The sequence below is a fragment of the Erythrolamprus reginae genome, unplaced genomic scaffold (assembly GCF_031021105.1).
Source record: "Erythrolamprus reginae isolate rEryReg1 unplaced genomic scaffold, rEryReg1.hap1 H_44, whole genome shotgun sequence".
Lineage (NCBI taxonomy): Eukaryota > Metazoa > Chordata > Lepidosauria > Squamata > Dipsadidae > Erythrolamprus > Erythrolamprus reginae.
The window spans coordinates 228916-256869 of record NW_027248500.1 but is presented as its reverse complement, the minus strand read 5'-3'; the positions used below and the strand labels follow the sequence as shown (position 1 = coordinate 256869).

The 27954-nt window shown below is 40.1% G+C and overlaps 1 protein-coding gene across 2 annotated transcripts in view; it reads left to right on the top strand.

Moving 5' to 3' along the window:
- The window catches only part of LOC139155676 (cilia- and flagella-associated protein 47-like), a 302888-nt gene that overhangs the window by 46622 nt on the left and 228312 nt on the right, over positions 1 to 27954 (top strand). For both annotated transcript variants that reach the window (XM_070730919.1, XM_070730918.1), the window contains exon 6: positions 22929 to 23062. In XM_070730919.1, the coding sequence (XP_070587020.1) occupies positions 22929 to 23062 (134 nt within the window). The remainder of the gene's footprint in view (positions 1 to 22928; positions 23063 to 27954) is intronic.

Below are 27954 nucleotides of genomic sequence, written 5' to 3'. Positions count from 1 at the left end.
GCATCTTTGCTAAAACCGGATAAGATGCATGGCCCAAGCGACGGTGCCATCTATGAATACACCTGGAATGAAAAGATTTGTTTGTTAATACAGGTTTAACATTTGAAACAGCATTAGGAACCTCTTGGACTTCATTGGCTTTATGAGCCTTTGCAGCTCTAGTGGCAACAGGTTTTCTCTCTGGACCTGTGCCTTCACCCTTTGGAACTTTTATACTTACATCACCCTTTGGAGGAGGTTTTGGCTTTAAGTAATAAACACCTCTGATAGGGATACCCGTAGCAAGGATTTTGTCATCCTTCAAGATGTAAGTTTCTGATAGTTCATGAGCCAGGGCAAAACGGAGGACTGGGGACGGAGCTCCGTCTCCAGCCTCCCAGTGCGACTTGGCTGCCATCCGGAAGTTAACTTGTTTCACCCCCCTCTTCCTTGGTAAACCCCTGCCCTCTTCTCCCAGACCCAGTTTGATATTAATTCTTTTCCTTTTTCTCTCTCTCTCTTTTTCTCTCTCTTTCCTTACAGTATAAATAAGTGGTTGGCTAAAACAGACTTATAAATGATTGTATGAATTCAATTAGTTTCTTTTTTATCTTTAAATGAGTTGAGTTAATGTTTAAACATTGAATCCTTTTTTTATTAATTTTTATTCCCATATTGTTTAATTATCTGACATACTTGGAAACTCCCTCATTTTTTTTCATTCTTCTTTCATTAATAATTATTATATTAACTGTTAGTGCTTAGACATTACTGTTTAGTATCTTTATATTGAAAATTAAGTTGTTTATATTTGGAAACATTGTTTTACTTATACAAGTTACTTTAAGCACTGTCGATATATTTCTTTATCTTCTTTAACTCTTTTATTTTTCTCTTCTTTTCTTAAAGATATATAATACAAAATCTTATTAGATTTTTTCTTAATTTTGAAAAATTGAATAATTGATATTTCTTAACTTAATTCTTCCTTTTTTAATTATAATTTGGAATTCTATTTGATTTTTAAATATATCAAGTATTTTTATTTTACTTATTAATACATATATTAAGTTAAACAATTAAGATTATAAATAATTGATTGTATAATATTATAAAACAATAGCAACTTTCTTTTTTTTTCTTATCTTTTCTTTCTCTTTCTTTCTCTCTCTTTCCTTTTCTTTGATTCTGTAAATTTGTTAAATTGATGCCATTTTGGAAGCAGTTAAATTTTATAGGTTTTAGAAGATCCAGAAAAACACCTAAGATGTCCACTACATCCACTATTATAAAAACCTCTAAAAAACAGACCACAACTCCATCCGCTACTCCACAAGGGTCTCCTTCACCATCGCCATCTCCTCTACCACAAAGAACAATAACAAGTATGTTGGGCAAGGAGAAAGAAAAGGAAAAGGAAAAGACTGATGCAGCCAACTTTGCAGACCATTCAGGACTCCTTGGCCCTATTTCAGATCTCAATGGACGCTAACAGAGATGATGCCCGCGAAGAAGCTAAAAAACATTATGAAGACATAAAAGCAGAAATGAGTGATCTGAAGGTTGAGCTAGGGAATGTGAAGGGGAGCGTGCAAGCAATGGATGGGAAAATTGAAGTGATGCAACAAACTTTAAAAGAAAATGAACAATGGATGAAAAAGGTCGAAGATAAAATGGAGAAAACAGAACAGAGAATGGACGAATTTGAGGATTACAGTAATGTGATAAATCGAGGCTTTGACGAAGCTATTGCTAATTTAGAATTACAATGAGCCTCACATGGGTTGATGTTCCAAAATGTAAATGAAAAAAAGGATGAAAACTTGGGTTCAAAAATGGCGGAGATAATAGATGAGATTTTACAGATGGACCCACAGGAATTAATAAAAGAAATTGATGAAATTTACAGAGTATTCTCTTGCATTCTTATATCTTATGTCGATGTGCCGTGAACGCGATCCAACATATTCAGTTTCAGATATGAACGTAACTGAAACATTGTCCTCCATAATAACAATTGGTTTCATGGGATTGCCCCAAATACTGTCAATGAGAGCAGAAACACAGGTTAATGCATTACAACAATCAGAAACACAAGCATATTCAGCTTCAGTGGAAGAACAAGAAATAAAATTCTGCTTTCTAACTTTCCAATAAATTGGACAACCATTCAAAAACATTATATAACCAGAAGTACTTTTTCGTGTTTCTTTATCACCTGCCCAATCAGCATCTGCATAACAAATTAACTCAGGAAACTTGTCGTGTTTCAGCTCTAGGAACAACTTCATGTTCTTCGTGTGCTTCATGTATCTCAGCAGTCTCTTTATGCATGTCCAGTGAAATGTATTGCTTTGCCAACGTACCTTGACAAAAGATTCACACTAAGTGAAATGCCGGGTCTTGTCCAATTGCTAATGTATAACAATGACCCAATGACTGACCGATAAAGTGTTTGGTCTTCAAATTGAGGACAATCTTGTTGTGTCAACCTGTAAAAATCAGTTTGCATTGGAGAATGACATGGATGTGCGTCAGTCATGTTACAATTGTGCAAAAGTTGATCAATCTTGTTCTCTTGTGAAAGGCAAAACCCCTTCTCAGTTTTTTCAATCTGAACTCCTAGATAATCATGTATGTGCCCTAAGCTTTTCAATGTGAAATGTCTTTCTAAACCTTTTGTAAAAACTTCACTCATATGTTTGTTAGGACCAATGTAAACAATGTCATCAACATAAACAAGTATAATTTCATAAACGTTACCTTGCCCCTTTGTAAACACGCATTCATTAGAGTCGGACTTAATAAAGCCCATTGAATTTAGCTTGTCAATGAGACAGCGGTGCCACATGAGGGCGGACTGTTTCAATCCGTAAAGACTCTTTTGCAGGTACCAGACATCACCTTCTTGTTCCTGGAACCCAGGGGCGCTCTTCACGTAGATTTCTTCATTTAAATCAGCATTCAGATGAGCAGTTTTAACATCAAATTGGTAAACTTCAAGGCAATAGCTGTGGTTAAAGCAATTTTGACACTTTCATTTTTAACTAGGTGAAAATGTATCTGTGTAATCTTCGGGATACACCTGTAAATAGCCTTGTGCTACTAATCTTGCTTTGTATATTTTCTCATCATTTGGTTTTTGTTTGATTCTGTAGACCCATCGTGTACCAATAATCTTCTTGTTTGTTGGAGGCTCAACATATTGAAACACTTCTTTAAACTGTCCAGTTCATTTTCTATAGCCTCATACCATTTTTCTTGTTCAGATTCAGGTAAATGTTTTATTTGAGAAAAGTTCTCAGGAGGAAGTGTAACATTGTTACAAAGAAAAGGAAAAGGTTTGTGTAATACTTGCTGTTGGTATCTCTTTGGAGGAATTCCTTTTGTGGTTCTCTCCGAACGTCTTGGAACTGTGGTCCATCCTTCATCTTGGTCATCTCCGTCTCCAGTTGCATCGCTAGGAACATCATCTGTGACTGTTGAAGACTGTGTATCATCTTTTGTAGAAACAACATCTGGAACAGCTGCCTGTGGATCAGGTTGCGCTGTACCTTGAACATCATCCTTAGGAAAATAAACTGAAGTATCATTACTGTGTATTCTGGACCAATTTGTATCTTCCTCAAATTTAGCTGAATTGGAAATAACAGCTCTGTGATTAGTGTCAGCAAATTTGTAGTACTTAGAACTTTCATCAAAACCTATAAATCTCTGTCTTTCTGCTACTGGACCTCCTTTCTTTCTTTGAACCAGCGGAATGTTAACCATGGCATATAAACCAAAAATGTGGAGGTTTTGAATATCAGGCTTCTTTGCATGAAGCATGTAGTAAGGAGTTTGCTTTAAGACACTGCTCCAAGTGCGGTTAACAATTTAATTAGCATACCTGAGTGCTTCACCCCAGTAGAAATTGTCGAGATCAGCATCTTCTAGAAGGCAACGGAACAGTCTGTAAAACACCTTGGTGACGTTCAGCAATTCCGTTAAAAGCCGGGGAGTAAGGTGCTGAAGCTTGATGATGGATTCCATTTCTCTTCATCCATCCTTGGAATTGCTGGGACATGAATTCTCCACCACGATCACTTTGTATTCTTCTGATGCGGACACCATGTTGAGTTAGTACCTCTGCAGCAAAGTCTTTAAAGATCTGAAAAGTCTCAGATTTTTGTTTCATTAGGTATACATACCCATATCTAGAATAACTATCAACAGTAGTCAAGAAATACTTACAGTTACTTTTAGTAGGCCAAAATGGACCGACAATGTTGGTATGAACCAAATCAAAAATGCGTGTAGACAAACGTGTGGCATGCTTAGCAATAGGTGCAGCTTTTGATTTTGAAGAGTTGCAAACAGAACAGTCTAAATGAATTTTGCAATTACTATCAACCTTAAAACCATTTACAAATTCAGGCATCTTGGATAAGATTGGATAAGATGCATGGCCCAAACGATGGTGCCATCGGTGAACACACCTGGAATGAAAAGATTTGTTTGTTAATACAGGTTTAACATTTGCAAAATCATGTGGAACCTCTTGAACCTCATTGGCTTTAGGAGCCTCTGTTTCTAAAGTGGCAACAGGTTTTCTCTCTGGACCTGTGCTTTCGCCCTTTGGAACTTTTATACTTACATCAAGTTTTACATGAGGATTTGGCTTTAAGTAGTACACACCTCTAATTGGAAAAGCAGTAGCAATAACTCTCCCGTTCTTGACAATGTAGCCTTCATTTAGTTTAAAAGTCACTTCAGAACCTAAGTCTTCATTTAGGCGATATGTGCTGAGTAAGTTGCATGTAGCTTGTGGAACATATAGAACACGTGGAATCATCTGGTCTAATTCTTTTATGTAGACAGTTCCTTCTCCTTCGACTTTGCATAAGTGGTTTGACACTGCATGTAATTCTTTGATATCAGTCTTATAAAATTTTGTGAAAAGTTCTTTTTGGTAGGTGATGTGAAAAGCTGCTCCACTGTCTAATGTCCATAAATGTCGAATGTTGTACTGTGGACTCTTTTGTGAAACATTGTTTAGGATGAAAGAATTGATGTAAGGACGTGGCTCACCTCTAGAATCTCGCTGAGATGATCTGTAGTTCCTGGAGCTTCTGCTTCTGGAACCCCTAGGATCTGTTTCTCTGAGCTGAGCAGGATATTGGGAGCGTTGAGAATCACCAGATTGAGAGCGTTGAAAATCTGTTCTTCTAGGCTGATTGTGCCATGGATATCTTGGAGTGTAGCCCCTTTGTTGGTAGCCTCGACTCATTGTAGGTTTGTATCCTGGTGCTGTAGTTTTGAGTCTGCTTTGCATAATCACTTCTTCTGTTAACAGCTTACATACTCTGGATGTAGTTCTTTGAGCTAAAGGTATGTTATTATATTTTGTAATAGCATCTTTCCATTCATAATTGAGGAACGTGATTATTGCTGTATTCATCTGTATCTGATCTATTTGATAGCCTCTCTTTATCAGATCTTTTTGCATTGCTAGAAGTTTAGATAAGTGTGGAGCAATTTTCTCTCCAGGCTTTAATTTCGCAGTAAAAAAGTCAGTAAACAACAAGCATATTCCTTCTTCTGAAACTGGTCTATAAAGTTCATCTAGAGCTGTGATCAAGTCATTTGCAGTGATATCATGTGGAAATATAACTGATAGATCTGTGTCAAGAGACATAAGTATTAAGATGGTGGCTCTAGTATTTAAAGCTCTTTCTTCTTCAGTCCACTGTCTATTGGGTGGATCAAAAGCCATATGATCTACCCCTTCAGCAAGTAAAATCAGTCTTATTTCATGCAACCAAGTTTTATAATTTTGTCCATTATTATTTAATCTTGACTCACCTTTCAATGGTGATAATGTAACGGCTTGCCTTTGAGCTGCAGCTGGTACTGCTGCTGGTTGTGGCATCTGGGGTGCTTGGACCGGTGGCAGTTGAATCTGAAGAACTGGAACTTGTAGTTGTTGGTCCTGTTGCATCTGCGCACCTTGGCTTGTTTGCGGTACTTGTGGCTTAATTGAAGGATAATGATGAACAACGTGTTGTCCGTATTTCGAAGATTGATCTAGAATAGAACTTGGTATTTGTTTGAGATGAGAAATAGTTTTATATTTAAAATCTTGTATTCCACTAGGTGGTGCTGCAGGATAACTTTTAGATTTTTCTGAAAAAACTTTTTGAACAGGCTGCAATTTTTTTATTTGGCCACCAGATGGTGCTGCAGGATATCTTTTAGATTTTTCTTCTTTGCTTATATTTCCCCGTGCTTCGGCAGAAATTGCATATGTCATACTTAGACTTTCGTTTTCTGGTTTGTTTACAGTTACCGTTGGCTTGATAAAGACTTTTTCAAGCTCTCTCTCTAATAGGATCATTTGAATATCTCTTAATTTATTTAATTGTGTTCTATATTTACAAATGTCATGCAGACAACTGTGCATTGTCTGCTGCTCCTTTTCATCTAAATTAATTCCTCTCTCCAGAGACAAAAGCCTGGATATCTTGAAGAGATTGTTCTAAACGTGCTATTAAACTATTTACTCTGTCAATATCATTGATTGAATCCAGACTACTAGGTAAACTTCTTACAGACTCTCAGTCATTGGAATGTCTTTGTTTCATCTTTGCTTTTAGCGAGGCACCATGTTGAATGGACGCACTGCATTCGGGAATTGCCTGACTGTAGGGCTCAGCAGAGCTCATTACAACAGCTTCTAAATTGCTTGGGTCATAAATCAGCTGATCTGAACTGTCTCCTAGTTTTCCAGCATTCACACTAGCAGTTGAAATTGGGTTATAAATGCTACTCATGTTTTGGAGTGTTTCACTTTCTTCGTCTCCTGCAGAGAAAAGCTCTTGTTCGGCTTCAGTTTCCTTTTCATCAGAGTTTTGTCCTTCCATGGTTGGAGACCATTTTTCTTTAGTTTTATTTATGAGAGACTGTATATCTTCTATCTGATCTTCTGACATTTGGGCGAAGAAGGACTGAGTAAATAATTCTTTATGTTTACGCTTGGCAGGCATTACAGAGATTTGTTGCTTTTAGATTTAATAGATATTACTAACTGACCTCTGCTGCCATGTCAGGATGAGGGTAATTAAAATCCATTAGAATCTTAAATCATCCCGGAGGTGATGGATTGAGAGAGTAAGCATTTGTTTTTCAAAACTTGGTTTCTTTTTATTATAAAAGTAGAAAATTAAATATGTCATGTGAGACAAATGAAAAATACATCTTCACATTAAGGCTGCTAACAGGACTGACTATATCAAAATGGAGAAAGGCATAAAGACGGATGTGAGCTATAATGATGTGGCAGGATTTTACATCATAAAAGGAGGAGCTAATAAAACACACACAGAGTTAATTATTTAATTACTGAATGACTCTGAATGTCTCTGGGGCTGTCAATATTCAGCGTGACAGTCTTGGAGTACCAAATTGGGAGCTGTATATCATCTAGCTGCATCTCTATGCTGGTTAAAGGACAGGGTGACACTAAGAAATCGAAGAACTCTTGAGGGCCAAAACCTGTAATTTGGCTGGCATCATTACCTATTTCACAGTACAAATAAAGCACAGACACATTTCAAACAACATTATATCAGGAAAAATGTAATAGAACTATGGCAAAGAATCCAAAAACAATACTATGTACTGATACCTAAATGGTTCTCACAGTCCAAAGCTGTAATATATCGCAACGCAATTGATCACGGTAAAATATTAACATGTAATCAGTTATTGAATGAACAAAACCAACTCATTTCCAAACAAAGTTTACTAGAGAAAGGAATTATGTTAGATTGGCTGCAATATTTTCAGAATAGATCAAAATACAATGAGGACAAAAATGGACAAGGGTTTTGAAAGCAAATAATTAAGATAAAATTCGTATTGGGACTGAAAGACAAAATAATTTCAAAGCTTTACAAATGCCTTTTGCAAAACAAATTAGTGGAAGATGAAGTAAAGAGAAATATGATAGCCTGGGCGCAAAATTTTGGACAGATAATAAATCTGACAGAATGGAGACAATTATGGAACATTAATTACAAACTATCTGTATCCACTTCTTACAAAGAAAATATATATAAAATGTATTGCCAGTGGCCTTTGACCCGCCCCGCCTGGCCAAAATAGAAACATAGAAACATAGAAGACTGACGGCAGAAAAAGATCTCATAATCCATCTAGTCCTAATACTATTTTTGTATTTTATCTTAGGATGGATATATGTTTATTCCAGGCATGTTTATCCCTTGCCTTTCATCCCCGTCCAATTGTCTCTCCTTAACTCGTATATCATATATCTTTTCTTCCTTTCATATATCTTCACCTCTATTTTGATATCTTTTATTCTATCTTTTTCTTTACATATAATATTACATGCCTATTCTCTTCAATATGTATTGTGTATTGGACAAAATAAATAAATAATAAATAAATAAATAAATAAATAAAAATTAAGTTACTGTGGATTTACCAACCACGTCTGCTGGAAGTTTGTTCCAAGGATCTACTACTCTTTCAGTAAAATAATATTTTCTCATGTTGCTTTTGATCTTCCCCCCAATTAACTTCAGATTGCGTCTCCTTGTTCTTGTGTTCACTTTCCTATTAAAAACACTTCCCTCCTGAACCTTATTTAACCCTTTAATATATTTAAATGTTTCAATCATGTCCCCCCTTTTCCTTCTGTCCTCCAGACTATACAGATTGAGTTCATTAAGTCTTTCCTGATACATTTTATGCTTAAGACCGTCCACCATTCTTGTAGCCCGTCTTTGGACCCGTTCAATTTTGTCAATATCTTTTTGTAGGTGAGGTCTCCAGAACTGAACACAGTATCCCAAATCTCACCAGTTTCCAAATATGTCCGCAATGTGTTGGAAATGCAAAAAGTGCACCGGAACATACTATCATTTATGGTAGACGTGCCCCAAACTAAAAATTACTGATCTAAAATCCAAAATTACCTGGAGCAAATTTCTCACAAACAAACACCATTTAATCCGGAATTATTTATCCTGGGCATCTTCAAATTTAAAATGATAAAAGAAGATAGATATCTGATCACACATATAATTACAGTTACTAGATTAATATATGCACAACTATGGAAAACACATAAAATACCAACAATGTTAAACTTAATTAATAAAATACACCCGCTATTTATAAGAAATATTGAATGTAAACATAGATATGTAATCTTACAATTCTATTGACAAGAATGGATTAGAAAAACAACTCATTGCTCTTAAACTCTTGTCTACTTGTACAAAATGGAAAAATAGTTACGAGGACTATAATACTTCTCTTTAACTAACAACAAAGAGCAAAGGGAAGACAAACAATGCTATTTAAAGGCTGTGTAAATAATGATAGTCAACAGATTAGTTGACCGTCTCTCTCTTCTCTTATTCTCTTCTTTTGCCTTTTTTTCTTTTTTCTCTCCCTCCTTTTTTCTCCCTCATTTCTCTCATTTTTCTTTTTTTTTCTTTTCTTTTCCCTCTTTATTTTGCCTGGCTTTATATTTGACTATTTTGCTTGTCTTTTATATATAAATAATTAATAAAGGTATTTAAAAAAAGAATACGCTACTTGTTTGCCAGGATGTTGTTCATAGTATTCTAATGTATTTAAAGTCATACACATTGTCTTTTATCTGTCTGTTTGGTAAAAAAACATTTTGATCAATATGTATAAAGTCATTGAGAATTTTTTTGAGTCTATTTGCTATTATTTTAGCAAATATTTTATAATCCACATTCAGCAGTGAAATTGGTCTGTAATTTTTAATTTTTGTAAATCAGTTTTTTCTTTAGGTATCAATGTAAAGAGTGCTTTTGTCCAGGAATCCAGCATTTTAGCCTGTAAAATCAACTCATTGTAAATTTCTAACACTGTTCCGAAAGTCTCTTCAAATATTTTGTACATTTCTGCAGGTAGTCCTTCTGGACAAGGTGCTTTACCATTTTTTGGTTTCTTGATTGCAGTAGTCAATTCCATCCTTGTTACTTTCTCCTCTAGTATGTTTTTATATTTTTCCGGAATTTTTGGTAAATCCATTTCCTCCAAATATTTTTAAATTTTCATGTCATCAATATTCTCCTGTTTATAAAGATCTTTATAGAATGTCCATGCTATCTTCTTTTCCTCTCCACAGTATTTAATACTCCCATCGACAACTTCCAAGTACTTTATCCATTTTTTTTCTTTTTCTTTTTATATGCCAACTATCTTCCGGGCTTATTAGCTTGTTCAAAAAACTTTTGCTTTGAGCTTTTTATTTTTCTTGCTATTTCTTCATTCTCTATTAAATTCAATTTGTGTTTATTCAATTAAATTATACTGTTTTTCGGTTGGAAATTTCTGCCTCCATGCATCAAATATATTCAATTCCTCCACCATGGTAAAGAATGATTTAAGTAATTTCTTCCTCAGAGTCTTATTCTTTTTCAATGTTTTATAGCCCATGTCTACTTGAGCAATCACATTAAAATCTCCTAATATACATACATTCTCATAGTCCAACTCAATTGATTTCTTTTTTTAGGGGTATAAATATTTTATTATTCACATTTTACAGAGATTCAAATTCACATACCTCAAATTAAAATACAATACAATATAATATTAAATGCCAAATTCTTAAAGTTTCCTAATTATTTATCCATTTTATTCTGGTACACATCATTCATCCTGTGCTACCTCCTTTTCAAATTCTATCATCCGGATTTCAGAGATTATTTTCCGCCTTCATTTGAATTCAAAATGCTATTAGCTATCTAAATTTCTCTTGGCTATTTGCTGTTTTTCTACCAAAACTATGCCGTTGTGCTTCAGTCCATTTCTTATATTCTTACTTAGCTCATTCCTACTTTTTAAACCCTCATTTTATAGTAGCTGCCCTTAACAAAAAAAAATATCCAAATTTACTTCTCTTTATATCACAGGAAGGAAAGAAAAAATAACTATTCACATCATACCTTAATCTGATTATAACAATATCAATAAACATAGGAGGAAGGGTTGTTATTAAAAAATTTAAATGTATTTCCTACTCGCTTCATTCCTTTCATTTCTTTCATTATACCGATATATCATTTCTAATTTAACAATTCATAATCGTTATATATCATATTCTATTTTTTTTCAAGAAAAGTATCATCCATTGAAAATCCCAATATAGTAATATTTTCTCCTAATCTATTTATTTTCCATTGCCGTTCTCAGTGTAATATTTTATTTATTTATTTTATTTATTATTTAGATTTGTATGCCGCCCCTCCGAAGACTCGGGGCGGCTCACAACAAGATATGACAAATCATAAATAATTCAGATAGCTTTAAAATATTTAAAGATTTAAAAGAACCCCATATACTAACAGACACACACACAAGCATACCATGCATAAAAATTGAACAAGCCCGGGGGAGGTGTTTCAATTCCTCCATGCCTGACTGCAAAGGTGGGTTTTAAGGAGTTTACGGAAGGCAGGAAGAGTAGGGGCAGTTCTAATCTCTGGGGGGAGTTGGTTCCAGAGGGCCAGTGCCGCCACAGAGAAGGCTCTTCCCCTGGGGCCCGCCAACCGACATTGTTTAATTGACGGGACCCGGAGAAGGCCCACTCTGTGGAACCTAATCGGTCGCTGGGATTCGTGCGGCAGGAGGCAGTCCCAGAGATATTCTGGTCCAGTGCCATGAAGGGCTTTAAAGGTCATAACCAACACTTTGAATTGTGACCGGAAATTGATCGGCAGCCAATGCAGACTGCGGAGTGATGGTGAAACATGGGCATACCTAGGTAAGCCCATAACTGCTCTCGCAGCTGCATTCTGCACGATCTTGAGTTTCCGAACACTTTTCAAAGGTAGCCCCATGTAGAGAGCATTACAGTAGTCGAACCTCGAGGTGATGAGGGCATGAGTGACTGTGAGCAATGAGTCCCGGTCCAGATAGGGCCGCAACTGGTGCATGAGGCGAACCTGGGCAAACGCCCCCCTCGCCACAGCTGAAAGATGGTTCTCTAATGTGAGCTGTGGATCGAGGAGGACGCCCAAGTTGCGGACCCTCTCCGAGGGGGTCAATAATTCCCCCCCCAGGGTAATGGACAGACAGATGGGATTGTCCTTGGGAGACAAAACCCACAGCCACTCCCGTCTTATCCGGGTTGAGTTTGAGTCTGTTGACACCCATCCAGGCCCCAACAGCCTCCAGGCACTGGCACATCACTTCCACTGCTTCGTTGACTGGGCATGGGGTGGAGATGTAAAGCTGGGTATCAGCATATTGATGATACCTCACCCCATGTCCTTGGATGATCTCACCCAGCGGTTTCATGTAGATATTAAATAGCAGGGGGGAGAGGACCGACCCCTGAGGCACCCCACAAGGGAGAGACCTCGGAGCCGACCTCTGACCCCCCACTAACACCGACTGCGACCGGCCAGAGAGGTAGGAGGAGAACCACTGGAGAACAGTGCCTCCCATCCCCAACCCCTCCAGCCGGTGCAGAAGGATACCATGGTCGATGGTATCGAAAGCCGCTGAGAGGTCAAGGAGCACCAGTACAGAGGATAAACCCCTGTCCCGGGCCCGCCAGAGATCATTCATCAACGCGACCAAAGCAGTTTCCGTGCTGTAACCGGGCCTGAAACCAGACTGCCGGGGACCTAGATAATCGGCTTCTTCCAAGGACCGTTGGAGCTGGAGTGCCACCACCTTCTCAACAACCTTCCCCATAAAGGGAAGGTTGGAGACTGGACGATAGTTATTAAGTACGGCTGGGTCCAGGGAAGGCCTCTTGAGGAGGGGGCGCACAAGCGCTTCTTTATAGAGTGTTGGAAAGATTCCCCTCCCCAAGGAAGCGTTGGTAATCTCCTGGGCCCAGCTAAGTGTCACCTCCCTGCTGGCCGAAACCAACCAGGGGGGACACGGATCCAGTAAACAGGTGGCGGAACTCACAGCTCCAATGGCCTTGTCCACTTCATCAGGTGTCACCAGATCAAACTCTTCCCAGACAGGTGGACAAGTATGTGCCCCAATCACCTCAACTGACTCGTTGTCAGTCGACTCTGTTTTACAATTGGAATCGAGGTCGGCCCGGATCTGAGCGACTTTATCAGCGAAAAACGTGTTAAAATCCTCGGCACTACTCTGCAAGGGCTCCCCAACTCCCCCCTGGTTAAGAAGGGAGCGGGTCACCCTAAACAGAGCGGCCGGGCGGGATTCCGCTGATGCAATCAAGGTGGCATGGTACGCGCATCTTGCCGTCTTGAGCGCCACTTTGTAAGTCTTAATAACAGCTCTTACAAGTGTTCGATCAGATTCAGACCTACTCTTCCTCCATCGCTTCTCTAGACGTCTCTTTTGGCGTTTCAACTCCCGGAGCTCCTCGTTGAACCATGGGGCTCTACGGGGTCTAGCGCCACGGAGAGGTCGCAAAGGTGCAATCCGGTCAAGAGCCTCCGCCGCAGCCCTGTTCCAGGCCTCTGCAAGAGACTCCGCCGAACTGTGGACGAGTGCCTCTGGAATAACCCCAAGCACCGTCTGAAAGCCCTCTGGGTCCATCAGGCGTCTGGGGCGGAACATCTTCATTGGTTCCGCCTCCCTGCAGCGAAGGATTGGAGCCAGGAAGTCAAGCCGTAGTAGGAAATGTTCTGACCATGACAAAGGCAATGCTTCTAAGCCCCTTAGTCTCAGACCATTACTCAATTGCTCAGGAAGAAATACCATGTCAGGTGCGTGCCCTCCCCCGTGAGTCGGACCCTGAACTACTTGAGTCAGGTCCATGGCTGTCATGGTGGCCATGAACTCCTGTGCCAACCCAGAGGTTTCGCCGAGTGACGGCAGATTGAAGTCCCCCAGGACAATAAGTCCGGGGAACTCCACCGCCAACCCAGCTACCTCCTCGAGTAGCACAGGCAGGGCTTTTGACACGCAGCTGGGAGGCAGGTACGTGAGAAATAAGCCCACCTGAACCCCTAAGTCCAACTTCATCGAGAGACTCGCAACCCGCAATTTCCGGAGCAATGAGTCTACGTAGGCGAAGGCTCTCCCTGGCTATAATAGCCACTCCTCCCCCCCTTCCCTGGGGTCGAGGTTGATGCCATATCTGAAACCCGGCTGGGCAAATTTCAGAGAGAGGAACACCTCCCTCCGGGCCCAGCCAGGTTTCAGTAATACATGCCAGGTCGGCCTCCTCATCCAGGATCAGATCCCGGATGAGGAGAGCTTTATTTACCACTGACCTGGCATTAAGCAGCAGCAACCTGAGCCCAGGGCCAGAGTTACACTCATCACCAGTACCCAAGATTGGGCTCACAGAGCCAGAACAAGGGACCGTTATTAAGCAACGATCCCTCGTTCCCCTGGAACGGCTAACTCTGTGGCCCCCGCCATATCTGCCTCTCCCCAGCAACACTGGAATACTCTGACCCTCTGCCACCCCAGAGATCGGTGCCCCTTCCTCTCCTGTCTCCCGAGCGTCAGGTGGGCCAAATCTATCATTCATACTACTATCAATCATCTCATCCATACCATAACCCCACCCACCCCCACCAACCCAATCATACCAGTCATTCCACTCATAGCCACAAGCATATTTATCCCAATCATCCATTAATTTGGAACCCCAATATATTAAAAAATCAATTAAATTAATAACAATGTAAAATAGCAGTTAATAGCAATTAAAACACTAAAACATTAAAAAATATCTATAAATATATAAAATGTAAGATAAAAATTGTATAAATATATAAATTGATTTTTGGTGGTATAAAATCAGATCTTAAAACATTCTTTAATCATCAGCAATCAATCAATCCAGGTGTGATGTTCTTTTGGTCTTCATAGGTCTTAGGTCTTAAATTTAGTTTAGTTTAGTTTAAAGAGTCTTGGTCTTAAATCTCCTGTCTTTATAGCTGTCTTTTTAAGTCAATCCACAAGTGGCATAGTTCTTCAATTAATCCACAATCCACAAGGGGGCATAGTTCTTCGGTGATGGTACAAACAGATCAGGAATTAAGGTTGAGAGGGGAAGGGAGGGAAGGGAGATTGATAGCATAATCCTCATTATAGTCTCCCCTTGGCCACAGTAGCTCTCACCTACTGGTGCCATATGGGGGGGGGGCTAAAATTATTGCCCCTAGATATCCTCATTTATCACATCTCCGTCGGCGTATGCAGTTGTTCCCCGCCATCGGGCTTCATCCCCTCCACCGTCTCTCGCCCCCACGTCGTCTCCGTTGTTCCCAGTCATCACCATCTTGACACCGGACCTCTCACCTCCGGAGTCAGGCTGGAAGTCTATCTGAGCGGGGACTCGATTCCTCTCACTCCCCTCAATTCCTCTCAACACTTCCTCTCCGGTGCTGCGACCCTCCGTCCTCTGTCCGGTCCCGTCGCCATCCTCCGCACCGGCTAGGTGTTTTTCCGGTGCCGCGCTCTCTCTCTCGGCTCCCCTCGGCACCCCTGCAGCAGTGGCTCGGCATTCCTTCGTCCTCTCCCACAAAGGCTGCATTCCTCTTCCCTAATCTATACATTCCACTGCCCAACCTTCCCTAATCTATGCATCATTGTTATACCCAGGGTAATAATCTTCCCTATTCTAATGGTTTTCACTGCCAATTGCAGTGTGATAACCTTCCCTAATCTATATGTTTCCCTAATCTATGTATTTTCACTATTCTATATATCTTCCACCATTGAACTCAGTGTGATAATCTTCCCTAATCTATTTACTTTTCCTTACTCCATCTATCTTTCACTATCATACCCAACACTATCATACCATAAACAAAGACTAGGAAAGCACGCCCCTTACTGCCTCTAACCAACCCAAATCCTACTCCCAACACAAAATCAATCTCAAATGCAAATTATTAAATGCCAGAAATATAGCCAATATCAGAATTCCTCCTCCTTCTTAACTCCTCAGTCTTTGATATTATCTTTGTTTGTGAAACATGGCTTAATGCATCCTACTCAGACTCCATTATTACAACAAGGAACTATCTTGTCTCTTGTTATGACCATGAATCCCACAGAGGAGATGGGGTAGCTATATTCTACAAAAAATCTCTAAACCTAAAAAACATAAAAGTTGCACAGAATCTATTACTCCCTGAAACTATTGTCTGTGATCTTTCCCTAAATACCACAATTCGCTTCTTACTATGCTACAGAGCTCCGGACTATGACATTGCACATGCAAACAAATTATCAGAACTACTAACGTGGGCTACCCGGTGCCCACACCCCATCATCTTTCTCGGAGACCTCAACCTACCACCCATAAACTGGGCATTAAATGAATGTAGCACGAAACCTATCCACTCTACTATGTATAACACCGTCACCAATCTGGGACTTGACCAACTAGTAACTAACAATACTAGAGTAGATAACTGTCTAGATCTCATCTTCTGCAACAGCAAAAGTACAATATATGCTTACAAATAATAGAACCTTTCTCCAACAGTGACCACAGCATGATAAACTTCAGCCTCAACCTAAGCCACACCGAGATCCACCCAAATAATGTGACACCGAAATTTAACTTCAAAAAAGGAACTATAAACTCATTGATACCCATCTCTCAACATTAAACTGGCAAACTTTATTCGCAAACTGCAACTCTACGGATGGCCTCTACAACACATTCTTGCTCGAGATGAAAATAATCATCAGACTTTACGTACCATTAACATCTACCTCAATCAAGAAAAATAACATCCCCATCTCAATAAGAAAATTACAAACTAAAAAAAAAATCTTTCTTCCGTAAAAATAAAAAGGGACAAGTAGCGAACTTCAAAATCCGTTATAAAAGCATATGCAACCAAATAAAAGCAGAATGGCTCAACTACCACAGCATACAAGAGGAAAACCGCCTACGCTCCAAATCCAATCGAGCCTTCTACAACTTTGTCAACAACAAACTCAAGGACTGTAGACCTATCCCACCTCTCAAAAGACCCAACAACAAAGAATGCCATGACAATTCATCCAAAGCTAACCTCCTGAACTCATTCTTTGGCTCTGTCTTTGTCAACAGCAATGGCTCATCCCCCAAATTCATCTCTCACACCACAAACTCTCTCAATGACCTAACCCAAATAGACTTCAGTGAAGACCGAGTTGAAAAAGCATTACGTGACCTTAAACCTTCTCTATCAGTCAGACCAGATGGCCTTTGTGCATACTTCCTTAAAAAAACTCTCTTCTGCTGTAGCTGAACCACCGAGCATAATCTTCAAAAAACCCTTCAGAACCAGCACGCTGCCCAAACTATGGTCAAAAGCTATGGTCATCCCCATCTTCAAAAAAGGAGACCCCTCTCTTGTCGATAACTACAGACCAATATCACTATGCTGTGTCCCATGTAAAGTCATAGAATCAATTATAAATCAATCAATTACTTTCCACCTAGAAACTAATAATCTGCTCTCTAACAAACAATTTGGATTCAGAAAAAAACTATCCTGCAACCTGCAGCTCCTCCACTGCAAAAACATATGGACAACTCATCTTGATCAAGGAAAATCTATAGATGCAATTTATATTGACTTCTGCAAAGCCTTCGATTCAGTGGTCCACAACAAACTACTTCTAAAACTCAAAGCCTACGGCATCTCAGGATCCCTCCACAGATGGATTACAGCATTCCTGTCAAAAAGACAACAAGCGGTTAATATAGGAAGCACCATATCTACCCCTGTTCCTGTTAAAAGTGGTGTCCCCCAAGGTAGTGTTCTGGGACCAACGCTCTTCATTCTTTACATAAATGACCTTTGCGATGTCATTACAAGCAACTGTGTTCTCTTTGCAGACGGTGTAAAACTCTTCAACACCAACGATAATACAACTTCTCTCCCAAAAGACCTAGACTGTGTTTCTAATTGGTCTAACACGTGGCAACTCCAAATCTCAACCAGCAAATGCTCTGTCCTTCACATCGGCAAAAAGAATCAAAACTCCAAATACAAACTGAATCAACAAATTATCACAGATAATCCCCACTCGGTCAAGGACCTCGGAGTACTAATAACTAAAGACTTAAGTGCCAAAGCCCATTGCAACAACATCGCCAAGAAGGCTTTAAGAGTTGTTAATCTAATCCTACGTAGCTACTGCTCTGGCAATCTCACACTACTTACCAGAGCGTACAAAACTTTCGCCAGACCCATCCTAGAATATAGCTAATCTGTTTGGAACCCATACCGCATTTCTGACATTAATACCCTCGGAAATGTCCAGAAATACTTCACCAGAAGAGCTCTTCACTCCTCTACCCGTAACAGAACATCCTACGAAACTAGACTTATAATCCTGGGTCTAGAAAGTTTAGGACTAAGACACCTCAAACATGATCTAAGTATTGCCCACAAGATTATATGCTGCAACGTCCTGCCTGTCAAAGACTACTTTAGCTTCAACCACAACAACACAAGAGCCCACAACAGATACAAGCTTAATATTAACCGCTCTAAACTTGACTGTAAAAAATACGAATTTAGTAATCGAGTTGTCAAAGCATGGAATTCACTACCGGACTCTATAGTATCATCCCCAACCCCCAACACTTTACCCTTAGACTATCCATGGTTGACCTCACCAAGTTCCTAAGAGGTCAGTAAGGGGCGTACATAAGTGCACCAGAGTGTCTATCGTCCCCTGTCCTATTGTCTCTCCTATATCTCATATATCTTCTCCTCTATATCTATATCTTTTTCTGCTATTCTCTCATAGTTATATTTCACTCCTTTATTTTCTCCTCTATTCCCCCTTTAATACATTCTACTTGATTATATCCTCTATAACCCTCATTCTGTATTATTGTGTATTGGACAAAACAAACAAATAAATAAATAATCAATACTAGTTATTATCTCATATCAATCCTCTTTTAATCATAGCTTGTATTATATCCCCTTTCCCTTTCCTCCTATTTTGTTTATCACTATAAATCACATAGTAAATGTATAATTCAAATAGTCAATAAAAATATTAAGAATGATATCATCCAAAGTAATCATAGCCATTTTCAATTTTCTCATCCATTATAATCATACAAATCATAACCATTTTCAATTTTCTCATTCATAACCATTTCAATTTTCTCTTCCTTATTCAATAATTCCATGTTAACATTTTTAATCTCTTATTTTCTTTTCGATAATGAACTCAAATAAAATTAAATCATTAATAATTCCAATTCATTTAATTTTAATTATAATTTTAATTATAATTTTTATAATTTATAGCTTTGTGGGAAAACTTAGTCCTCTTCCTCTTCTTTGCAGTGCTGCTGTCTTCTGTATTTTCACGAACAGCAGAAATGACTGTAAAATAGCATAGAATGCATTTGCTTGTTTGGAAGCCAAACGGAAAAAACCTTTAATTTTAGCCCACCTTTCTTCCCCACTGACCCCCTGATGTACCAATTTCATCACTACAGTATTTAACCCATTCCTCCCCTTAATATCTTCTTCCAAACACCTGTTCTTTACGTTTTTGGACTCTTCTGAATTTAGGATTGACCCATCGAACATCTGATTCTTCCTCGCTAGATTCTGGACTCATAGCCACATCCTGTGGCTGGCCTCCCACCTGTTCTACTACCTGTAACCCCGGACCCACCACTAACTCATAAATACTATCTGTATCAGAGTCCTCAATTTCTTCATCATCCTCCAACTGACCAAGAGTATGTACAACAACAACGAGAATTTAAAGTACCCAATTTAAAAAGACAAATTTATAAATAATTAAGTATCTTAGAAATCCAATCTTGGACAATTTGCTACTTTCAGAAGCTTTGGGTATTCGACCCATCATCAAATATCTGCTTCCGGTTCCATTTCCAGCAGTTTTAGCTCCACTGAAAATCAAATAAAAAAATAAAAATCCAAAATCCCTTTCGGCCACTCTCACTCACCAGCAACAGATTTAAATCTTCTCTCTGTAAGTACTCCTCCAGCTGTTTCCAGATATTACTGCATGTCTTCCCGTCCCGGCTTTGTGGTGTCTCTGTGGCTGTGTTGGCTCAGGCATGGCTGCCTAGCCGGCTTCACACCACCATCGGTGCGAGACTGAGCCAGTTCATCTGGTGGGGCATGCTGGCCCCTACCAGACCCCTGGTATTGTCTCCTGTGTCATCTTTCCTTCAGGAAGGATCTGGTCTAGTCCAAAAGGACCAGAACCCCCAAACAGTAGAGATTTGGAGCCTTTCCAAGACAGTGGAAAGGCTCCTTGTTGCCATGGCCATTTGACCCCACTCCTCTCTCCCAATTCAATTAATTTCTGATGTAGTTAAGCCTAAAATTTCTCTTGATTAAGTGCATAAATTGCTACTAATAGAACTTTCTTATTATTCATCACTATTTCTACCATTAGAACCCTACTACCTTCATCCTTGTAGATATTTCTTGAAGTAATTTTTTTCCTCTATGTACAATACTACTCCTCTCTTACTTTGATATATTAGGCTCTAATATAATTCTGCTGTCTCTCACATTGTAAAAATTTCATGTTTATAATATGTACTTCTTGTAGACAAACAATATCTATTGTAAAACTTAAAAAGGCTATGACTAGATGGTAGAAAAAATTGTTAACTATCTATCATAAGCAGTCTGTTTTCAGGTTTTCAAACAAGCAGACCTCTTCATCTCAAGATTAATTGATAGTACATTGATAGCAAAATAAAATGCTCTCAGGTAGTCTGCAGCTGCACTGCAAAGATATAAAAAACCCTACCAAAAAGTATCCAAGATGGACACTAGGTGTCTCTATGTTTGTGTATTTGCAACAGTGTCCACACAGTATTATAATTATAATTATAATTGTTATTGTTATTATTAGTATGCCACCCGTCTCCAAGGACTCGGGATGGCTTACAACGTATAAACAACAATATGCATCAAAATCCAATCAATTAAAGTTAAAATCTAAAAGCCTGGAAAAAAATATACTGCTCAAAAAAAAATACAGGGAACACTTAAACAACAGAATATAACTCATATAAATCAAACTTCTGTTAAGTCAAACTGTCCACTTCAGAAACAACACTGATTGACAATCAATTTCATTTTCATTGTCAGCACATTCAACTTTGTATAGAACAAAGTATTCAATGAAAATATTTCATTCATTCAGTTCTAGGATGTGTTATTTGAGTGTTTCCTTTATTTCTTTGAGCAGTGTACATTCATGTCCATTCAATCAACAAACTGATCATACATTCACCGGTCCGGGGGTAGTGTCTAATGACCCCAAGCCTGGTGGCATAGATGAGTCTTCAGACTCTTACGAAAGGTGAGGAGGGTGGGGGCAGTATTTTCAAAAGAGTATTGAAACATTATAATTCAATAATGAAAACTAAAAATATAGTAGGCAGACAAAAAGTTTTTAAAAAAATAATCCAAATAGAATCTTTTATTTATGATATCTTTCCCAGCTGCTTAAATCTGGAAGTGGATTTCCACTCCCCCTTTTTTACAACTTTTTCCCAAAAATAGTCCAAATTTAAACAGTAAAAGGAAATAAATTATTTCCAGTCTTTTAAAAAGGTTTTAATTTGCTAAAGCTAGTTCAAAATATTCTCACCCAGATGACTCCATTCTGCTTCCGTTTCGCCACCAAAGCTAATAGAATTCTGTTGCCTACACGGAACAGCTGATGGTCACAAAGCAGGGCAGGGCTGCCTTGGGGGTCTGCGACAATCCCCTGCGGCACGTCCCCACTGTGTTTCACTTATTCACTGCTCACCCAAGTGACTCTGACCCCAATTTGGGGTCCCTGATCAGCTAAGATTCGGAGATCCCCGCAGAGCTATTGCAGAGAACCTCCATCCCTTCTGGCACTGGCTTCACCCCACCACACACCTCTCTTGATTTCAAGCATTGAGAAGCCGGTCTTTTATTCAGGTGGGGAAAGCTGTTTTCCTTACATATTACCTTCTTACAGCTTCAAAAACTTCAGAATAAAAGACTTTGGCTTCTCTGCCATATGTATCAGCCTCTTCTGGAGCAGTTCAAAAAGTAAGTACAGTAAACCATGGGAAATATGGTAGGGAAGGCTGGATCTGACCCACATAGACTCCATTTCAGCCTGTAACAGTTCTGGAGAGGACTCCAGGGCCTCCATTTCAGCCAAAATTGGGCTGGGGGGGGGGATTGCCAGAGGCACTGTGGGCCAGTCCTTTGCTATTTTCAGGGCAGCTCCACAGGCCACATCTAAGCAACCCGGGCCTTGAGTTTGATTCCGCTGCTTTAGTGAATTCCATTTTCAAGAAGCAGAGAGTTCTTTTTATTCTTGTAAGTCATAGTGGGAAAATAAGATATCGTTTTTTTCATTTCTTATTAAGATGAAAGTTTTTTAGAACTATTTAAGAGTAGTTTTTAAGAGCTACTTAAGGTGATAGCTCTTATTGTTAAAGAATTATTGAATTATGCACTTATGCAAATTATACAAGCTCAAGGATTGTATAGTAGAGATTAGTATAATTAGGCATCACAGCATCAGAAATTATAAAAAGGGGTAGGCTATACTATATTATATGCATATGTGTTCAATCATTTAGAAGTTGATAGATTGAAATCTTAATATCAAAGTGATGTCGTTGTCAAAGATGTCAAAAAAGTTTTGAAATATCCAGTATCCTGAATAGTGAATAAAATCACCTAACATAACTACTGCAGGTGGCCTTATGATTAACAAATGAGTATATTTAATATGAAAAGATCTGTTGAAATTACATAAAATATTTCAATTTTAACATATCCTGATTTTGGATTAATTCAATTTACAGCCTGTGCTTAATTAAAATTATGGCATTTGATGCCCTTTTTTCTCCTATATAGCTCGATATCAGCAGTTAGAAATCAGTAATCTGAATGATAGAAATGTAAATGTAATTTCAAATTTTACAGGCAGCTGCAAATTGATAGGGACTTTGACGGAACACCATCACGAATAGATTATGCTATCTTTTTGAAATTTGAAGCTGTAGGAAGCAAAGATGATTTCTTACACACAATTCTTGGTGCTGAAATACCCATCCAAGGTATGGTATTGATAAATACTGAATTAAGTGTAAAATAAATGTATTTTCTAGAAAAAGTAATGAGATCAATATATGTATTGTTGAAAAAACATAAAATTAATTTCTTGATGAGCATTTAATAATATATTCCACTTTTTATAATTAATTAATGTGGATATGTAAATTTTTTTTGAAGTTTGTAATGCTCTAATACTGATCTCATTGAATTATTTATATATTTATAAATATAAATTTATACAGTAGTACCTCGTGATACGAACCCCTCGTCTTACGAACTTTTCGAGATACGAACCCAGGGTTCGGGATTTTTGTGCCTCTTCTTACGAACTTTTTTTGCCTTATGAACCCGCCGCCGTGAACGCTGAACCCAGAAGTTCGGCAAAAGTTCGGGTTCGGCATTTGGGTTTGGGAGGCCGCCGAGAAGTGCCACCGCCCAGCTGTCACCTTTGCAGAAGAGCCGCGGAGCTGTTGGCCGGTTGGGAGGCTCAAACGGAGGTGGGGAATCCCAATAGGGAATTCCATGGGCGGAGCTTTGACATCACGGAGACGTCCTTCCTGGCTGGGTGAAATGGGGACTCCAGGAATGGAATTCCCTATTGGGATTTCCCACCTTTGTTTGAGCCTCCTGACCGGCCGACAGCTCCATGGCTCTTCTGCAAAGGTGACAGCCGGGCGGCAGCACTTCTTGCCCTCCCGAAAGCCGAACCCGAACTTTTGCTGAACTTCTGGGTTTGGCTTTCGGGAGAACGCCGAGAAGCCCCCCGGCTGTTTCAAAAGGTGACAACTAGGCGGCGGCGCTTCTCGGCGGCCTCCTGAACCCGAACCCAAACCCAAACTTTTGCCGAACTTTTCAGGTTCAACGTTCAGGAGAACGCCGAGAAGCGCCTGGCTGTTTCAAAATGTGACAGCCGGCGGTGGCGCCCAGCGGAGCGCCGTTTTTGCGATTTTTTTTCCTTTCACGCATTAATCCATTTTACATTGTTTCTTATGGGAAACATTTTTCACCTTACGAACCTTTCACCTTACGAACCTCCTCCCAGAACCAATTAAGTTCGTAAGACGAGGTATCACTGTACTTATATATTCATTAGATAAAAATAGTTAATTATTATTGTATTCTATGGAATTTCTTGTAAGTACTTTAATTCATATGCACAAAGTAACATTTCTGATCAGTTATGCAGCTTTTGAGTAGCCTCTATTTTGTTAGCATTTTTGAAATTACAAATTCTGGTTGTAGATGGACTGCTGAACATCATACTTTGGCTTTCAGGTACCGTTGAATGTTATGAACATTTCCACTAGAATAAATTTGAAAATGCATAACAACGATAGAGTATATATAGAGTTGTTTATCATTGTTTGAAACTATAGGTTCTACATAAATTGTTATAGGATACTGAGAATCTTGAACATTTGAACTATATTTGGAAATTATTATTTGATACTGCTTAAATCTAGAATATAAATCTTCATGTATACTTCATGACAAGAGTCAGAGATATTGTATTGGCCATTATTCTCCACTGCACTGCTCAGAGAGTCCAATGTGGGTTGCTCTTCAGCCTCATTGGCAGGGACTGAGTTAAAAATTAGCATAATTATTACATCCTGCCCACCAGCTGCCCTATTAGGTGAGTCTTAAAAACTCAGTCATAGTGTAGGGACTATGAGTTGTTTTCTTTCTTCACACTGTAGAGAATAATTTAAAGTTTTTTTTTAATGCTAAGTTTAATTTTTCTCCTTTTCTTTCCTCCTTTTTCACAGGAAGAAGAGAGATCACGATCTGGATTTCTTTGTGAGCCACTGCCCTCCAGGATATTGCTCCCCACCTATTTAATCCCCGAGAGGCCACTGCTCTCCGGAGTATTGCCTTGAGAACGGGAATCACTGGTTTGGGGTCCCTGACGTCCGCGATCAGACCTCCCCTTGCCCCGCGCTCCGACGATACCATTGCAAAATAGATGGCCCCATTTTTCTTGGAGGTAATCATTTCCTTGCCGAGCCTCTCCCTCCCGGCAAGCCTCATCAGCTGTTTGGCAGCTCCTTTCCATGGGCATTGGAGGTGACGCGATTAGCCAAACCGGCGAAAAGAACGCTGATTGAAATTACAGCTTTGAAGTGCCTTGCCAGCCTGCCTGAAGTTGTGCCCGCCATTTTGGGGGCGTTCCCAGGCTTGTCTTTGCTGCGGTGACAGGGAAACACCGCCATTTTGGAGCTGGGAGTTCCTGCCCAAACTAGCGCCTGCCATTTTGGAGGCGTTACCGGGGCAGTAGGGGCTAGTTGCTAGGCCTCTTGCCGAGGCTCTAGCCAATAACAAACCATCTAACTGCTGATGTGATTAGCATGAGACACTGAAGCACGCTTACAAAGCCATTTTGTTGAGTGTGTTCGAGCGTGCAGGAGCTTCTCTTGATCATTGCTCTGAGTGTTATTGTTCCTAACAATGTCTCAGATACCACAAACATATACTAGCGAACCAGCTACTTCCTTGGTTTCCAAGGAAAAAGAAAGAGGTCATAGTTCTAAATCTAAGAGCAAGAGCTCTCAGATCTAAACAGCACTGAAGGAGGCAGAAAAGAAAATCAAGGCCCTTGAGGCCCAGCTGGAGGTGGCCAGAAATAGGTCTGGGCCTAGTCCATCGGCTAGCACCATCCCACCTCACCAGCAAAGTCCAGCCTCAGCTGGCCCTCCAACTGTGCCCTTTAAGGGAACTGCTTTAACCAGAATAGGGGACTTATCTCCAGACCATCCACCAAGGATTTCCTTGCCACATGATGGGGTACAATGATCAGAGTGAATCAGGCCAATTTCTCATCCTTGGCCCCAGCCATCTCAGACACAACCTGCAGTAGCCACCTTCACTCCAACTGCAGCAGGCCTCCGTGGCTCCATGGACAATTGGCAGACCATTTCCCCATCACTGTAGGACATGATAGTTTCAGCCTACTCGCAGGGCATTGCTGTAGGCACACAACGCCCATCCCCAATGCCATCACGTACCAGCCGCCAGGAACTCTGGGCAGCACCGGCATCACCTCCATCCCTACATGACTTCTTTCAGGAGGAGCAGGGCCCGAGGGAGGTGACTACAGATCCTGAAGATGACCTTTCAGAGGATGAAACCAATTTGCCTGAACAGCCCTCCTTCACAGGCCTTTTTAAATCATCACTTTCCATACCTTACTAAATAAAGCAAAGCAGACAGTGGCTTTAGAGACCACAGAGAAACCTGCAGGGCAGTCTGTGGGCATTCTACCAGCAGCTAGACTCTTTAATGAACCACAAAGAGACTCAGAACACATTCCTTCTTCACCCATCTTTTCAGAAAACATAAAGAGGCCTTGGCAACAGCCCACTGCAGCCTTAGGACCTTCAGTCTTGGACCGGAGGTTCTACTCTTTCGACCCAGACCTAGAGGTCCTCCTTCCATATCCTTCAGTAGACACACCTGTGACTGCGTTGATATCTGCGTATGCCATCAGATATGGTAGATGGCTTAAGGCCTGACGATAGAAAGGCGGAAAACCTGACTAGGAAATTTATTTATTTATTTTATTTTATTATTTAGATTTGTATGCCGCCCCTCTCCGCAGACTCGGGGCGGCTCACAACAGAATACAACAATTCATGACAAATCTAAATTATAGTTTAAAATATTTAAAAAACCACATTTACTAAGCAAACATACACACAAATATACCATGCATAAATTGTATATGCCCGGGGGAGATGTCTCAGTTCCCCCATGCCTGACGACAAAGGTGGGTTTTAAGGAGCTTACGAAAGGCAAGGAGAGTAGGAGCAGTTCTAATCTCTTGGAGGAGTTGGTTCCAGAGAGTCGGGGCCGCCACAGAGAAGGCTCTTCCCCTGGGGCCCGCCAACCAACATTGTTTAGTTGATGGGACCCGGAGAAGGCCCACTCTGTGGGACCTAATCGGTCGCTGGGATTCGTGCGGCAGAAGGCGGTCTCGGAGATATTCTGGTCCAGTGCTATGAAGGGCTTTAAAGGTCATAACCAACACTTTGAATTGTGACCGGAAATTGATCGGCAACCAATGCAATTGCACTAATTATCCGCTTGGTCCCTAAGAGCAGCATCAGGTGCATCTTTTTTCAATAGGGCCTCGATCCTGTGGCTATAGGATATCCTCACCAGACTCAGCCCAGAGGACATACGTTTGCGACAGGACGTTAATAAGCTCATAGCAACCACAGAGTTCTCTGCAGATGCCACATTAGCGGCAGCAAGGTTTTCATCCCGAGCACTTGCAACCAATCTGTCAGTTCGTCGCTTGCTGTTGTTATGTTCCTGGCAAGCAGATTCAAAATCAAAGTGAAGCTTAGCCACAGCACCCTATCAAGGATCCAAACTCTTTGGTGAGTCTTTGGACACTGTACTAATCAAAGACAGAGACAAGAAAAAGGTGTTACCGAGATCAGCAAGGAGACAGGACAGACGTAGGGCTCCCTATTTTAGAAGACAGCCCATTCGGACAGAGTCCTCCACGACCACGCCCCCGGTCGCCAGGACCTATGGGCAGGGGGCTTACCCACAATCATCGTACAGACCAGATAGAACCAGTTATGGGGATAGAGACCGCCAATTCCAACAGCCCCGTAGATCCTTTAGGGGATCCAATAGAGGCGGGTACTGCAGGCAGAAGTGACTCCACACACGAGATTCCCATTGGTGGTTGACTGTAGTCCTTCACCATCTATTGGGAGGCTATATCTACCGACGATTGGGCATTAGATACTGTGGCGCAAGGCCTATGGTTAAATTTCTTACAGTTTCCTCCAAACAGATTTATTCAATGCCCAATCTTGACAGATCTATGGAAGCAGACTCTTCTCTTCCAAGAGGTCCAGCATTTACTAGACATTGGGGC